Source organism: Pseudophryne corroboree, chromosome 2 (genome assembly GCF_028390025.1).
Source record: "Pseudophryne corroboree isolate aPseCor3 chromosome 2, aPseCor3.hap2, whole genome shotgun sequence".
NCBI classification, from domain to species: Eukaryota; Metazoa; Chordata; class Amphibia; order Anura; family Myobatrachidae; genus Pseudophryne; species Pseudophryne corroboree.
Genome location: NC_086445.1, coordinates 834810434 through 834828816, shown reverse-complemented (window position 1 = coordinate 834828816; position 18383 = coordinate 834810434). Strand labels below are relative to the sequence as shown.

Here is an 18383-nt window from a genome sequence, read left to right as displayed (position 1 = left end):
TTGACATGCTCTGTACTATGACATTGGGCATCGGCCTTGGCAGACGACGTTGCTGGCATTTCATCGTCTCGGCCATGACTAGTGGCAGCAGCTTCAGCACGAGGTGGAAGTGGATCTTGATCTTTCCCTAATTTTGGAACCTCAACTTTTTTGTTCTCCATATTTTATAGGCAGAACTAAAAGGCACCTCAGGTAAACAATGGAGATGGATGGATTGGATACTAGTATACAATTATGGACGGACTGCCACGGTTAGGTGGTATAAAAAAACCACGGTTAGGTGGTATATATTATAATAATAATACAATTATGGATGGACGGACTGCCTGCCGACTGCCGACACAGAGGTAGCCACAGCCGTGAACTACCGCACTGTACACTGGTTGATAAAGAGATAGTAGTATACTCGTAACAACTAGTATGACACTATGACGACGGTATAAAGAATGAAAAAAAAACCACGGTTAGGTGGTATATATTATAATAATAATACAATTATGGATGGACGGACTGCCTGCCGAGTGCCGACACAGAGGTAGCCACAGCCGTGAACTACCGCACTGTACACTGGTTGATAAAGAGATAGTAGTATACTCGTAACAACTAGTATGACACTATGACGGTATAAAGAATGAAAAAAAAACCACGGTTAGGTGGTATATATTATAATAATAATACAATTATGGATGGACGGACTGCCTGCCGACTGCCGACACAGAGGTAGCCACAGCCGTGAACTACCGCACTGTACACTGGTTGATAAAGAGATAGTAGTATACTCGTAACAACTAGTATGACACTATGACGACGGTATAAAGAAAGAAAAAAAAATACCACAGTTAGGTGGTATATATTATAATAATAATACAATTATGGATGGACGGACTGCCTGCCGACTGCCGACACAGAGGTAGCCACAGCCGTGAACTACCGCACTGTACACTGGTTGATAAAGAGATAGTAGTATACTCGTAACAACTAGTATGACACTATGACGACGGTATAAAGAAAGAAAAAAAAATACCACGGTTAGGTGGTATATATTATAATAATAATACAATTATGGATGGACGGACTGCCTGCCGACTGCCGACACAGAGGTAGCCACAGCCGTGAACTACCGCACTGTACACTGGTTGATAAAGAGATAGTAGTATACTCGTAACAACTAGTATGACACTATGACGACGGTATAAAGAAAGAAAAAAAAATACCACAGTTAGGTGGTATATATTATAATAATAATACAATTATGGATGGACGGACTGCCTGCCGACTGCCGACACAGAGGTAGCCACAGCCGTGAACTACCGCACTGTACACTGGTTGATAAAGAGATAGTAGTATACTCGTAACAACTAGTATGACACTATGACGACGGTATAAAGAAAGAAAAAAAAATACCACAGTTAGGTGGTATATATTATAATAATAATACAATTATGGATGGACGGACTGCCTGCCGACTGCCGACACAGAGGTAGCCACAGCCGTGAACTACCGCACTGTACACTGGTTGATAAAGAGATAGTAGTATACTCGTAACAACTAGTATGACACTATGACGACGGTATAAAGAATGAAAAAAAAACCACGGTTAGGTGGTATATATTATAATAATAATACAATTATGGATGGACGGACTGCCTGCCGACTGCCGACACAGAGGTAGCCACAGCCGTGAACTACCGCACTGTACACTGGTTGATAAAGAGATAGTAGTATACTCGTTACAACTAGTATGACACTATGACGACGGTATAAAGAATGAAAAAAAAACCACGGTTAGGTGGTATATATTATAATAATAATACAATTATGGATGGACGGACTGCCTGCCGACTGCCGACACAGAGGTAGCCACAGCCGTGAACTACCGCACTGTACACTGGTTGATAAAGAGATAGTAGTATACTCGTAACAACTAGTATGACACTATGACGGTATAAAGAATGAAAAAAAAACCACGGTTAGGTGGTATATATTATAATAATAATACAATTATGGATGGACGGACTGCCTGCCGACTGCCGACACAGAGGTAGCCACAGCCGTGAACTACCGCACTGTACACTGGTTGATAAAGAGATAGTAGTATACTCGTAACAACTAGTATGACACTATGACGACGGTATAAAGAAAGAAAAAAAAATACCACGGTTAGGTGGTATATATTGTAATACAATTATGGATGGACGGACTGCCTGCCGAGTTCCGACTGCCGACACAGAGGTAGCCACAGCCGTGAACTACCGCACTGTACTGTGTCTGCTGCTAATATAGACTGGTTGATAAAGAGATAGTATACAATACATACAACAATATACTACTATACTGGTGGTCAGGCACTGGTCACCACTAGTCACACTGGCAGTGGCACTCCTGCAGCAAAAGTGTGCACTGTTTAATTTTAAATTAATATAATATTATGTACTCCTGGGGGCTCCTGCTATAACAACCTGCAGTGCTCCCCAGTCTCCCCCACAATTATTATAAGCTTTGCCTTTTATACATTGATGTGCAGCACACTGGGCTGAGCTGAGTGCACACAGACTGAGTCACACTGTGTGACTGGCTGCTGCTGTGTATCGTTTTTTTTCAGGCAGAGAACGGATATAGCAGAGAACGGATATATTATATTAAAATAAATAAAAGTTAACTAACAACAACTGCACTGGTCACTGTGGTAAACTCTGTCTGACTCTGCACAATCTCTCTCTCTCTTCTAATCTAATTTCTAATGGAGAGGACGCCAGCCACGTCCTCTCCCTATCAATCTCAATGCACGTGTGAAAATGGCGGCGACGCGCGGCTCCTTATATAGAATCCGAGTCTCGCGAGAATCCGACAGCGTCATGATGACGTTCGGGCGCGCTCGGGTTAACCGAGCAAGGCGGGAGGATCCGAGTCTGCTCGGACCCGTAAAAAAAACATGAAGTTCGTGCGGGTTCGGTTTCAGAGAAACCGAACCCGCTCATCTCTAAAATAAACTACAGCTCCCAGCAGCCCTTAGCGCCAAAGCATTCCGGCGCTAAGGGCTGCTGGGAGCTGTAGTTTATTGAGTGCTTCTTCTTCCCTGTTATACGGCGCGTTGGGACACCGGCGCTAACAATAGTGACTGGCTGCTTGGCTGCTGTGCGAGTCTCCGGGAGAGCCACTGCCAAAGGGAGGACAGCAGCTTAGCTGATTCCAGGAGAAGCAGGAGAAGCATTACCCGCCCCTCCCTCACTCACAGTACCCCCTTATCCGCAGCACTCCAACACCCCCCTCCACCACCCACTGGATACGGACCCCTTCCCCCACCTGCAGCACCCCCGCACCCGCCCCTCCCCCACATGTGGCACCCCTGCAATTGCTCCTCCCCCACCCGCGGTGGCTCTGGACTCCCATCCGCGGCACCGACGCACCCGGCCCTCCCCCACCCACGACCCCTCCGCCCCTCCCACCCCCGCTACTGCCCCTCCCCCATCCGCAGCACCCCCGGACCCACTCCCCCATCCGCGTCTCCCCCGCACCCGCCAAACCCCTAACCTTAGCATCTACTAGGTGATTCATCTGGCCCTGCATGCGCTGTTCACGCCGTTGCAAGGGGCTACAGCCCCTTAACCATCGCCCTTTGTCCATGCAATATTTAACCACTAACACAATTATGATTGGAGGTAATACGCCGTATAATAAAAATATTGCATGCCATAAGGGCGTGCAAGGGTTAAGGGGGCATATCACCTTACGACGGTGTGAGGAGCGCCTGTAGGGCGCGATGAATCACCTAGTATACTGCAAGTGGCCATGATAAACCTTATTTGGCATTTAGCCATAGGGATCATTGTTCCTTATAACCAATGCAGGGACAAGGCACTGATGAGCCATTTGAATATATGCATCTCTAATTTCTCCCCCCTGCCCTCCCCCCTCCCAAGAAAGTAACAGCTATATAATGGGGGTCAGGGAGATTGCTGGTATATTCAGGGAGTTAAGGAGATTGCTACTATTTCAGAGAGTCTCCTGCAGAATGGGGGAGGGTAGGCAAACAATGGTTTGTACGCACATGCAATTCTCTAGCTACAGAGCTGCTCATGTTAGCAAGTTAAGCTGCCATCCAGAAATGAAAGAGACGCCCACTGGAGCCATCGCATACTCATTTGCAATAGCGTATACACGCGCAGCCTATACACGAATATGGCGAACATCAAGGCTAAGGGTAGGCCTATGGCGAAGCAAACTGGACACAGCAGTAGTGATGCAGGCGCCTTATTTTTACATAAAGGAGCTTGCAACCAACAGCCGATATACACCGTGAAAACGGCCATGACACGCCTGCCTTTTTTGCAATCGCTTTCCGATAACACCTCCAAATGGTCACTTCCTGTTAATCCATGAAATCCTCATTGCGAGCGAGATCGCAGTAGCACCTTGATGCATGCGCGTTGCGATCGCAGCACATGCACAGTCTGCTGGTAATCGCTCCGTTGCATGAACATTGGCCATTGCATACAAACATGAATTAGCCCCTGTATTCATAGATGCATGCACAGACAGTAGAAAAGATGGTCAGAAAAATGTGCTCATCGCCTAATCCTCATCTCCACATCAGCCCCTGTGTCTGTGTATTAGTGCTTGGTAAGCAATGCAATGCAACCTTTGACTTCCATTAATATGCTAATAGCATTGGGCTACTGGCAGTGACCTCCACCAAGGTGGCTACTAATAAGGTTTCTTTTAAAGTGAATCTTTCATTTACAGGGAGTGGGACAATCATAAGTAGACAAATTGAAATTGTAGTGTTTTTTTTTATATATACTGTGATAAACTGTTTTAAAGTAAACCGATGGACAATAAGTCAGTTGCGCAGTTTCCTCAATGATTCGCTAACTGTAACACTTTATTCCTAGCTACGGGCGTACCTATGCGTAGCGCCACTTAGCGTACCTTTTGAGCGTTTGTGACACTCTTGTAATACCTTGGTGATTATATATGGCTACAGCAATATAATACACTTAAACCTTAGTATAGTGTCGGAAGCATCCCTGACGCTCCGCCCGATTAACAAAATAACTTAGCCGAGACAGAGGGGTAAGTTGTGATTAAAGGTCCGACCCAATAACCATATATATTAGTCCCTAGCGGACACAAGGGGATAACAATTCTACACTGTAGCAACACAATACAATTCAAAGATACAATAATACGTACAATAATATACAACAGACACAGGGAAACAGACGCAAGTACAATTAGCAATACAACTATACCAATACAATAGTAACAGTTACCGTCATACATACGCTGCGCCACTGGATTCCAGGCCTCAGTCGTCTTACAAGATAACCTCTGAGAAAGGTGACTAAAACCTGGGCCAGGTGCATGTCCTTTTATACAATGTTCCAATAACAGTACAATGGGGAATGTAAGATCTTCTTCCATTGGTCCAGGGGCGGGACATATTCAGTACACCATGGGTTATTGGTCAGCTTGAACACTGGGCGATACCTAATCTTGTGATGTGATTACAGTTGTTTACTTCTGGGATCCCACCTAAAGACCATTTCAAACCGACCACAGTGTTATGCAGGAATATACATGAATCCGGTATCGCTAATAACTTGTTGCCGCAATATGTGACAATATCCTCGCAACCACCGAGTTATTACTTATGTGACCCTGAACAATTTGATCTCACACACGGTATCCTTATGCAGTCCCGTCTCTGTACTACACGTATGGCTTGATATTTAATGGAACAATACCTTTATATATATATATATATATATATATATATATATACAGTTGACCAGTTGTGTAAAGGCTATGTATAACTCATTGTGTAGGGGACAGGTCAGTGCTGTGTAAACCATAAAGCCAGAATACATAATACATATGACATATCACTATTAATTCAAGTATCAATATCTGGTCTGTATTTTATTGAATATCACTTCATGGTCAACTGGCTTAGATCAACAAAAAACACCGGATTCTGATGTGCACGAATGTGTGTTTAAGCATACAATCAGGAATCTGCATATCTTTAGCTATTGTATCGTATCTGGCTTCTTGTTTGTTAGAGACAATGACAACACGGGATCAATGGGATCATCACCAAACCTCAGTTGTTCATGTTAACAATTGAGGTAAACAATGGTATTTACATATTCAATCAGTCAAAGGTCCATCTTCATGGACACAATGCCTGTTTGGACTAAACAATCTGATATGTTTAAGACACTATTTGATTTGTGTGTTTTTTTTGGATGTAACACATTTGAGTGTATGTAAGAAATATTTGTTATTGTGTTACAGTATATTTATTAAGAAATGCGTCTTCTGATAGCGTGCGTATTTGACGCATGCATCGTAGACGCATCCATTAGTAAATGCCATAGTGTATTCTAAATATCGAAATATGCAATTTGACTTTGACAGTATTTACATTTAACATACCTGTATTTACACATTTGCTAATATTGCTAACGTTAATGTAAAAATGGGACTGGTGCCAATGTTTTTAAGTGGGCAGAAACATAACAAATTGAAAGGCTAATATTTTTGTTTTTTTAACAGAATAGTGAAACCATAGCTTTACATATCCTAAGAGATGTTTTAACAGTGAATCCCTTCATTAAATAGAGAAGCAGGAGGGATATGATTTGTTGCTTGTGCATGTGTAAATGCTACACTCTGCATAAAAAAATGATGTCTTGATGTCTAGCATTTTCAATGTCATAATGATAAATGCTTTATTTACCCAAGAAACATGTTTGTATTTTATCATTTTAGCAGCTTCTGTGAATTAACATAGTAGATTCCTGCCAGATTGCAGCCATTTAGCTGCAGTCATTACAGAGCTATGGACCTAATTCAGCATGAATCGTTGTTCTGAGAAATTGCAGTTGTCTGCGAGTAGAAAGGCGCCGCCCTACAGGAAGAAAAAACGGGCCGTGCAAGTTTGTGAATGCATCGCATACCCATCGACCCTCCCCAAAAACGTATGGGCACACCTGCGTTTTTTCTGACACACCCAGAAAACATCAGGTTTCCACCCAGAAACTCCGGCTTCCTGTCTCTCAAAAAATGGCTACATTGCAATTACGATCTGTACGCATTTTCTGCAGCTATTAGTCCTCATGCGTACACAATGCGAAAAGCTACTCATGTGCAGTCATTCGATAATTGCTCACTTTGCGATTTCTCTGAATAGCGATCCATGCTGAATTAGGCCCTATGTGCAATCTAAACTTTCAGCCTAAACAATATCTCTCACCTATGGCATCTCCACCATGGGATCTGCAGCCTAGTTGCATTAGACAGTGAGTGAATCAAACACCTATATAAAATGGAATACATAATGGCGGTGGAAGTGGGGGAGGGAAGGACCTACAGCCTAAAGCTACCTACTGTCTTATTATCCAGAGTAACCATATTTTACACTGTAATTACCCGATATCCAGGCATTGCTGCTTTGAATTTTACAGACACTGTGTTGCATTGGGAACATTTATGTTTGGACCTAATGTATTTAATGAAAGGCAATTGAAGTGGAATTATATTTTAACATCAACACAACTGGCATCATTGGCTTCTGCAAATCCAAACAAGCAGTGTACTCCACGAGACTTGCACACACTAGCAGACATTACATCAGTCAGGGCACTTTCACACCAGTAGCGGTATGGTTAAGCCATATTGGTTGTGCCTAGAACACCCTTGGTGTACCATGCTCTTCAGTGGCTGGAGCTCACAGCACTTGCTAACATGGTGAGTAGTGACATACATCCCGATTTAATGGCAGTCAGGACAATTATTAAGACGGTTGGGCGTTGGCACATTAGGACAGCCCCCTCAAATCGGGATACAGCCCATTAGTACAGTTTAGAGATAGGCATCCACATCAGTGTGTTTATGTACCTAATTATTATAACACTCTTGGTCAGAGTTCTTTAGTATGTACTGTTATGTAACACCCTCTTATATATAATCTATCTTCTTTATGATGACCACTTATATATCTGTTCTTTGTTTGTGCAGTGGATGCTATTGTGGAGTTTGACTACAAGGCTCAGCATGATGACGAGCTGACTATAGGTGCCGGTGACATCATCACCAAAATAAAAAAAGAAGATGGCGGTTGGTGGGAAGGAGAGCTGAAAGGAAGGAGAGGTCTGTTCCCTGACAACTTTGTAAGAGTGAGTACTCGTGGGCTTATTTATTAGACAAGTGCACATCTGTGGGTGTTTTCAATGATTTCAACATTTGTTTCGCTAGCTTTTTCTACCAGTTCAGTCCTCTGCTCCCACCTCTTCTGGGCGGACCAGCTATTCGGATTGCACTTATTAAATAAGGCATGCAGAATGAGAGAGACATGTATCACTTTACTAATGACTGAATACAAATACTCATCTGACCACTGTTTACACAGCAAGTGTTTGAGTAACTGCTTGTCACATGCAGAAACCCTTCCCCTACACCAGTGGTGGCCAACGCGTGGCTCTTGAGCCACATGCTGCTCTTTCTTTATTCAAATGTGGCTCCCAACACTCAAAGTCACGTGACCACAAGAGATCTGTAAACTGCTGCACTCCAGCCAGACATGCAGCAGCACTACGTAGACTGAGAACTGAGGGAGCCAAATACACACATTGGGAGCTGGCTGGAGTGACACAGGCGGGTGGTGGCTGGAGTGACACAGGCGGGTGCTGGCTGTAGTAACACATGGGGGAACTGAAGTGTATTATGTGAATCTGGCTTTTCAATATATTTTTTGTGGAACTGGCTTTTTCAATTATTTGATGTAGAAGTGGCTTTTTCATTGTATTTTATGTTGGATCTGGCTTTTTCAATGTATTTTATATCAGGGGTGTGGCCTAGCAGGCACAAGGTCACACCCCATTTTTGCAAGTGCACCTTCGGCTCAAAGTCGGCTCTTTGATGTACCTAACAAGATTTCTTGGCTCTTTGTCTCTGACTGGTTGGCCACCCCTGCCCTACACTGATAAACTCCACAGAAAAGGGGAGAACTTGTCTGTAGGTGGGATCGTTGAGTTCATTTTCAAAAAAACTGAGAATAAAACAGAAAAACATTGATTCAAAGTATTGAAAGCTCCTGTAATGAAGATGTTCATTTTTCATGACAAAGTTTTCATTGTCTTGTATTTGTGCTAATATTAATGAATTTATTTACAGGTCTCAAACAATATGCATTACATACAGTATATAAATATGTGTAAGAGGTTATAACCATCCTGATTTTGGCGGAAAAGTTCCGCTTTACGGGCATTGTACATCTGTGTGATCTATGGGTCGCAGTGGACAAAGGTTTGGAGGTAATTCTCTCAACAACTGCTCTACATAGCAGTGATTCAGGGATGGGGATCGACCATCCATGAGTTTAAAACATTGATGGTTTATGGTCGATGGTAAATACTTTCGCCATCGGTGGGGATAACCAGATGGTTTCCTACCATCTATGGTGAAGAACCACGGGATTTTTTTTTTTTGGGGGGGGGAGTCTGCAAAATGCCAGAACATGGAGCATAGCTCCACCCCTGATTCTCTTTGGCCCACGGGCCAGTCAGTGAAGGAACAGAGATTACAAGCGGTTATCCATTACTTAGTTTGTATTTATTGATGGTCAATAGCTAGCTCACCATCGATGGTGGACATTCCGATGGCAATCCCTATGGTAAATGGATATTGCACACATGGGCGAGCCATTCAAACAGTGAGAGTGAGAGACTGGGTGCAGCCCTGAAGCACGGGAAGCAGTGAGACCATGCCTCCATGGATGGGTTGGGGCTGAAATGTCGGTGGGCAGGATGCCGGCGGTCAGAATACCGACAACAGCATCCCTCTGTTTAAAATCCCAACAGGGGTGGGGAAGCATGCTACCCCTCACCCCTAACCCTCCCTTACTGCTGCCTAAACCTAACCCCTACCCCCATCCCGCACAGTTTAACCCTAACCCTCCCTGGTGGTGCCTAAACCTAACCCCCCTCCCCACAGCCAAACCTAACTTTCCCTGGGGGTGCCCAACCCTAATCTCCCTCCCTGCAGCCTATACCTAGCCCCCCCAGCTTGGAGCCTAATGCTAACCCTCCTCCCCGCAGCCTAAACCTAACCCTCCCTACCCCCGCAGCTTACCTCTCCGGCGACCTGGCAGTGACTTGATTGGGATCCCGGATGTCGGGATTCAGGCGCCAGCATTGTGATCCTATTCGGGATGCCACCACCGGCATTCTGATCAGTGTCGGGATTCTGGTGTCTGTATTTCAACAGCCGGAATCCCAACCGTCGGGATCCTGGCCGGATCCCGTGAGGACACTTCCCCATGCATGGGGCCACACCTGCTGTTTAAGCATACACTGCGTCAATCCCTGTCTTACAAATGTTAGGAGGTATGCAGAAACTTCAGCCGACTGTATGGTTTGTAGAGAGGGTAAGGGCATGAAAATTGGAGGAAGATTAGGCAGTATTTCTGTAGTATTTTTTCTTATTTAGTAAATTAACCAGAAATTACAATTGCTTAACGATTATCCAATTTAAGTGAAGTTTTGCTGGTGTGCGTGTACTCAAAGTGCAGCTACCGATAGAGAAGTGTGTGTTACAACGGGTGTGGTATGTTAAATAGAATAGACTTAGGTCGACAGTGTCTAGGTCGACTACTATTTTGGTCGACATGGTTTCTAGGTTTCAAGGTTTGTGGATCTAATTTAGTTTTGATGTTTCTAGGAAGAATAAAAAAGTGTCACAGTTACAGTGTGTTGCTTTAACTTCTCATCAAAGTACAACTGCAGCTGCAGAATTTTTATTGTTTTGTTTTTATTGTATTTGTGGTTTTACACCTGCTTTCCTCCCAACCTATACAGCATGTAAATGAGGTAACCAGAGAACAAATGTGGCAGCTTAACATATTAGAGATTAGTGCATCATTATTTTTGTTCAGTTCGTTCCTTGGATTACTTGTGTTTGTAATTAACATTTTGTTATTAACTTCATATCTGAATTGTTGAGGACCATTAAATAACTCCAGAAAGGAGGAGACAGGTGGGCTAGATTTCTGGGCAGGTATAGTCATAGGCGGATCCTGGGGGGGGGGGCGGGGCTGGGGGGGCACTCGGGCCCGTGCCCCCCCCCCCCTGTCATTTCTGACTTCATTTTTTTTCAAAAGGAGAACAGCGGCAGCATTACTGCTATTTCTGTCAGTCAGATTTAATAAAAGAGCCGGCAGGCACTAGGACTCGCCGCGGCTCTAACAGCAAGTCCGTGTGGTAACCAATGGGGAGGCTGGAGCTGCAGCTCCAGCCTACCCCTGCTCACACCGCAACCTACCTCCCCCACTGCCAGCCGGCCAGAGTCCAGCCCAGGCGCGGGGTTCAAATTCCAGCATCGAGCAAGACTGTTACTTATGACGGCGCAGAAGGCTTCATTAGCCCTCACTGCTCCGCACAGTTTCCCAGCGCTTCCTCCTCCACTCTCTTTACCACCATGCTAGGTGCAGTCACACTCAGCCTCAGCTTTGAGAAGGTGGCCCGTGTGATTGTGACAGGGCTGTCCTGCAGATGTTTTATGCTGCTTGTTGGAGATCCAGCTGGCTGCTTCTGCTAATCAAAGATGGGCAGTTCGTGTCCTGCAGTCTGAGTCTCAATGCAGTGCCCAAAACAAGGTATGCTGCACCTGCCACCACCAACTAAAAACTATATTAATTATATTGTGCTGGGGTGCCTTCCAAGCTCACATAACTAATGGAACAGGTGACCAACATTTCAAGGCCCAATCAGCCTTTTCATCAGGGTGAAACATTGGCAATAAACCAGGATGCACTCCTACAACCAATCATTACCTGATGGCGTATTCTGTGAGGCCATGCCCCCTGTGATACCACACCCCGTATCTGGGAGCACGCGTGCCTTAGGTGCATGTAAATATACATTTTACCATTCCCCTATCATGGTGCCCCCCCTTTTCATTTTCTTCTGGATCCGCCCCTGGGTATAGTGGTCCAGCACATCCCACGCATCCTCCCTGATTGGCACCTATATAAAGTGCAACCCATGCAGCTCATACTGCACTGAGACCCCACCCAGCATGTTGATGTCACACAGTCACAGCAGGAGGAGGTTCCAGCCTGGACCGGTAACTGTGATCGGAGCTCTTCAGTGTCTATGGCTGGGTACACACCTCTGTAACAAAGTGCTCCAACCTGCCATCGCGCCATTAGGTAAGCATACACACTTACCAATCGGCTGCTCAGTATGTCGGGCCACATGTCACAGCTGGGCGGGCATTTGAAATTTCAGCTGTGATGTCAGTCCCTGCATCCTGTGTGTACAGGCGATCAGCCAGTCGCCTGTACACACAGTCAGACATGCTGATATATCAGCAAGATACATCGGCATCGGCTGTGCTGCAGGGTTGACGCGTTGTTCACTAACGTACTGGGTGTACACACCTGCTGACCTGCTACCGATATATTGTTTGTTGCTCTAACAAATTATATATATCGTTGTAGTGTGTACCCAGCCTACTGAAGTCTATAACTGTTTCAGTATTATCATTGTAACATTCAGACCCTCTGCCTCACAAGGTGTGACCACCTTGGAGCGTGAGTAAGGTACATACAGTCTTGTTGCTACTGGGTGTATCTAAATCTGCTAAAAAGGTGGGACTCAGGGGGGGCACTGTCTCAACTTCTTTTTATTAAGTAGATATATAGAACTTACATGTTTTACTCTCTCCTCCCAACAAGAGATAGGCCTGTGATAAGAAAATAATCATGTCTGGTTTAAGTTGTGGTGCTGCAATCAAAATATATAGTAACCCTTTACTGTACACATCCTGAATTATGTTTAAGCCCCATATTCTGTTTGAGTGTTATTATGAAATTTACATCTCTAAAAGTCATAACTACTCATCCTCCTCCTCCTCCTCCTCCTCCTCCTCCTTCAAAGCAACCTTCCCCTCATTACCATCTGCTGGACTACTTATTATATATAATAATATACAGGCCTTTGTCCTCTTCTGTCTGCAAGACCTGCCCCCGTGATGCAGTTTCTGATCTGATTTTCTCTGTCATTTTTGATCCCTTTATTTCTCTGACGTCCTAGTGGATGCTGGGAACTCCGTAAGGACCATGGGGAATAGCGGGCTCCGAAGGAGGCTGGGCACTCTAGAAAGATTTATGACTACCTGGTGTGCACTGGCTCCTCCCACTATGACCCTCCTCCAAGCCTCAGTTAGATTTTGTGCCCGGCCGAGGTTGGATGCACACTAGGGGCTCTCCTGAGCCCTTAGAAAGAAAGTATAGATTTAGGTTTTTTATTTTCAGTGAGACCTGCTGGCAACAGGCTCACTGCAGCGAGGGACTAAGGGGAGAAGAAGCGAACTCGCCTGCTTGCAGCCGGATTGGGCTTCTTAGGCTACTGGACACCATTAGCTCCAGAGGGATCGACCGCAGGCCCAGTCCTTGGTGTTCGGTCCCGGAGCCGCGCCGCCGTCCCCCTTACAGAGCCAGAAGCAAGAAGAGGTCCGGAAAAACGGCGGCAGAAGACATCAGTCTTCAACAAGGTAGCGCACAGCACTGCAGCTGTGCGCCATTGCTCCTCATACACACTTCATACGCCGGTCACTGAGGGTGCAGGGCGCTGGGGGGGGGCGCCCTGAGAAGCAATAATAACACCTTGGCTGGCAAAAATTCCACAATATATAGTCCCAGAGGCTATATATGTGGAAAATACCCCTGCCAGAATATGGAAAAAAGCGGGAGAATAGTCCGCGGAAAAGGGGCGGAGCTATCTCTCACAGCACACTGGCGCCATTTCTCCTTCACAGATCGGCTGGAAGGAAGCTCACTGGCTCTCCCCTGCAGTCTACACTACAGAACAGGGTAAAAACAGAGAGGGGGGGCACCAAATTTAGGCGCAGTATATAATATATAGAAAAAGCAGCTATAGGGGACATAACTCAGTTAGTCCCTGCATTATATAGCGCTCTGGTGTGTGCTGGCATACTCTCACTCTGTCCCCCCAAAGGGCTTTTGTGGGTCCTGTCCTCATTCGGAGCATTCCTTGTGTGTGTGCGGTGTGTCGGTACGGCTGTGTCGACATGTTTGATGAGGATAATGATGTGGAGGCGGAGCAGATGCCTTTAGAAGGGATGTCACCCCCTGCGGGGCAGACACCTGAGTGGATGAGCTTATGGAAAGTAATGAGTGCACGTATAGACTCCTTACATAAGAAAATTGACGACATGCCAAATGTGGGACAGCCGACTTCTCAGCTCGTGCCTGCCCAGGCGTCGCATGGGTCGTCAGGGGCTCTAAAACGCCCGCTACCGCAAGCAGACCCAGATGTCGACACTGATACTGACACCAGTGTCGACGACGATGAGTCTAACCTGATGCCCACTAAGGCCATTCACTGCATGATTGAGGCAATGAAAGAGGTGTTACACATTTCTGATATAACTACAGGTACCACTAAAAAGGGTATTATGTTTGGAGAGAAAAAACTACCCGTAGTTTTTCCCCCATCAGATGAATTAAATGAAGTGTGTGAAGAAGCGTGGGCTTTCCCTGATAAAAAATTGGTAATTCCTAAGAAGGTACTAATGGCGTTCCCTTTCCCGCCAGAGGATAGGTCACGTTGGGAAACACCCCCCAGGGTGGATAAAGCGCTCACACGTTTGTCTAAAAAGGTGGCACTACCGTCTCCGGATACGGCCGCCCTCAAGGAACCTGCTGATAGAAAGCAGGAGGCGATCCTGAAGTCTGTATATACACACTCAGGCATTATACTTAGGCCAGCTATTGCGTCAGCTTGGATGTGCAGTGCTGCCGCTGCGTGGTCAGATAAACTGTCAGAAAATATTGACACATTAGACAGAGACACGATCCTGTTAACCATAGACCATATAAAAGACTCAGTCTTATATATGAGAGATGCACAGAGGGAAATCTGCCGACTGGCATCTAAAGTAAGTGCATTGTCCATTTCTGCTAGGAGAGGCTTATGGACTCGCCAGTGGACAGGAGATGCAGATTCTAAAAAGCACATGGAAGTGTTGCCATATAAGGGTGAGGAATTATTTGGGGATGGTCTCTCGGACCTAGTTTCCACAGCAACGTCTGGGAAGTCAGCATTTTTACCCCATGTCCCCTCACAGCCTAAGAAGGCGCCGTTTTATCAGGTTCAGTCCTTTCGGACCCAGAAAAACAGGCGTGGAAAAGGCGGGTCCTTTCTGTCCAGAGGCAGAGGTAGGGGAAAAAGGCTGCAACAAACAGCAGGTTCCCAGGAGCAAAAGTCCTCCCCCGCTTCTTCTTCCAAGTCCGCCGCATGACGGTGGGGCTCCACAGGCGGAGCCAGGTACGGTGGGGGGTCGCCTCAAGAATTTCAGCGATCAGTGGGCTCGCTCACAGGTGGATCCCTGGATCCTGCAAATAGTATCTCAGGGGTACAAACTGGAATTCGAGGCGTCCCCACCCCACCGGTTCCTAAAATCTGCCTTGCCGATTGCTCCCTCAGACAGGGAGGCGGTGCTAGCGGCAATTCACAAGCTGTATTCCCAGCAGGTGATAATCAAGGTACCCCTACTTCAACAAGGCCGGGGTTATTATTCCACACTATTTGTGGTACCGAAACCGGACGGTTCGGTGAGACCCATTTTAAATTTAAAATCCTTGAACACATACATAAAAAAATTCAAGTTCAAGATGGAATCGCTCAGGGCGGTTATTGCAAGCCTGGACAAGGGGGATTACATGGTATCCCTGGACATCAAGGATGCTTACTTGCATGTCCCCATTTACCATCCTCACCAGGAGTACCTCAGATTTGTGGTACAGGATTGCCATTACCAATTCCAGACGCTGCCGTTTGGCCTGTCCACGGCACCGAGGGTATTTACCAAGGTTATGGCGGAAATGATGATACTCCTTCGAAAAAAGGGAGTTTTAATTATCCCGTACTTGGACGATCTCCTAATAAAAGCGAGGTCCAAGGAACAGTTGTTGGTGGGAGTAGCACTATCTCAGGAGGTGCTGCACCAGCACGGCTGGATTCTGAATATCCCAAAGTCACAGCTGGTTCCGACGACACGGCTACTGTTCCTGGGTATGATTCTGGATACAGTCCAGAAGAAAGTGTTTCTCCCGGAGGAGAAAGCCAGGGAGTTGTCATCTCTAATCAGAGACCTCCTGAAACCAAAACAGGTATCAGTGCATCGCTGCACACGGGTCCTGGGAAAGATGGTGGCTTCTTACGAAGCAATTCCCTTCGGCAGGTTTCATGCCAGAATCTTTCAGTGGGACCTGTTGGACCAGTGGTCCGGATCGCATCTTCAGATACATCGCTTAATAACCCTGTCTCCAAGAACCAGGGTGTCTCTACTGTGGTGGCTGCAGAGTGCCCATCTTCTAGAGGGCCGCAGGTTCGGCATACAGGACTGGGTCCTGGTGACCACGGATGCCAGCCTTCGAGGCTGGGGGGCAGTCATACAGGGAAGAAACTTCCAAGGACTATGGTCGAGTCAGGAGACTTCCCTTCACATAAATATTCTGGAACTAAGGGCCATCTACAATGCCCTAAGTCAAGCAAGATCCCTGCTCCTACACCAGCCGGTGCTGATCCAGTCAGACAACATCACGGCAGTCGCCCATGTAAATCGACAGGGCGGCACAAGAAGCAGGATGGCGATGGCAGAAGCCACAAGAATTCTCCGATGGGCGGAGAATCATGTACTAGCACTGTCAGCAGTGTTCATTCCGGGAGTGGACAACTGGGAAGCAGACTTCCTCAGCAGACACGACCTCCACCCGGGAGAGTGGGGACTTCACCCAGAAGTCTTCCAGATGCTGGTAAACCATTGGGAAAAACCACAGGTGGACATTATGGCGTCCCGTCTCAACAAAAAGTTAAAAAGATATTGCGCCAAGTCAAGGGACCCTCAGGCGATAGCTGTGGACGCTCTAGTGACACCGTGGGTGTACCAGTCGGTTTATGTGTTCCCTCCTCTGCCTCTCATTCCAAAGGTATTGAGAATAATAAGAAAGCGAGGAGTAAACACAATTCTCGTGGTTCCGGATTGGCCAAGACGAGCGTGGTACCCGGAACTTCAAGAGATGCTCTCAGAGGACCCGTGGCCTCTACCGCTCAGACAGGACCTGATACAGCAGGGGCCCTGTCTGTTCCAAGACTTACCGGGGCTGCGTTTGACGGCATGGCGGTTGAACACCGGATCCTAAAGGAAAAGGGTATTCCGGAAGAAGTCATTCCTACGCTTATTAAGGCCAGGAAAGATGTTACGGCAACGCATTATCACCGCATATGGCGGAAATATGTTGCATGGTGCGAGGCCAATAAGGCCCCAACAGAGGAATTTCAACTAGGTCGATTTCTGCATTTCCTGCAAGCAGGAGTGGATATGGGCCTAAAACTAGGCTCCATTAAAGTACAGATCTCGGCTCTGTCGATTTTCTTTCAAAAAGAGCTAGCTTCAGTACCTGAAGTTCAGACATTTGTGAAAGGAGTGCTGCATATTCAGCCCCCGTTTGTGCCTCCTGTGGCACCTTGGGATCTCAACGCGATGTTGAGTTTCTTAAAATCACATTGGTTTGAGCCACTAAAAACCGTGGATCTGAAATATCTCACGTGGAAAGTGGTCATGTTATTAGCCTTGGCTTCAGCCAGGCGAGTGTCAGAATTGGCGGCTTTGTCATGTAAAAGCCCTTATCTGATTTTCCATATGGATAGGGCAGAGTTGAGGACTCGTCCCCAATTTCTCCCTAAGGTGGTGTCAGCGTTTCACCTGAACCAGCCTATTGTGGTGCCGGCGGCTACTAGTGAATTGGAGGACTCCAAGTTGCTAGACGTTGTCAGGGCCCTGAAAACATATGTTTCCAGGACGGCTGGAGTCAGAAAATCTGACTCGCTGTTTATCCTGTATGCACCCAACAAGCTGGGTGCTCCTGCTTCTAAGCAGTCTATTGCTCGCTGGATTTGTAGTACAATTCAGCTTGCACATTCTGTGGCAGGCATACCACAGCCAAAATCTGTAAATGCCCATTCCACAAGGAAGGTGGGCTCTTCTTGGGCGGCTGCCCGAGGGGTCTCGGCTTTACAACTTTGCCGAGCAGCTACTTGGTCAGGAGCAAACACGTTTGCAAAATTCTACAAATTTGATACCCTGGCTGAGGAGGACCTGGAGTTCTCTCATTCGGTGCTACAGAGTCATCCGCACTCTCCCGCCCGTTTGGGAGCTTTGGTATAATCCCCATGGTCCTTACGGAGTTCCCAGCATCCACTAGGACGTCAGAGAAAATAAGAATTTACTCACCGGTAATTCTATTTCTCGTAGTCCGTAGTGGATGCTGGGCGCCCATCCCAAGTGCGGAT

At 46.3% G+C, this 18383-nt stretch overlaps 1 protein-coding gene across 2 annotated transcripts in view; it reads left to right on the top strand.

Annotated features, from left to right (window-relative positions):
- Positions 1-18383, top strand: part of SH3KBP1 (SH3 domain containing kinase binding protein 1) — a 677269-nt gene that overhangs the window by 144755 nt on the left and 514131 nt on the right. For both annotated transcript variants that reach the window (XM_063955734.1, XM_063955735.1), the window contains one exon: positions 8026-8183. In XM_063955734.1, coding sequence (XP_063811804.1) covers positions 8026-8183 — 158 coding nt within the window. The remainder of the gene's footprint in view (positions 1-8025; positions 8184-18383) is intronic.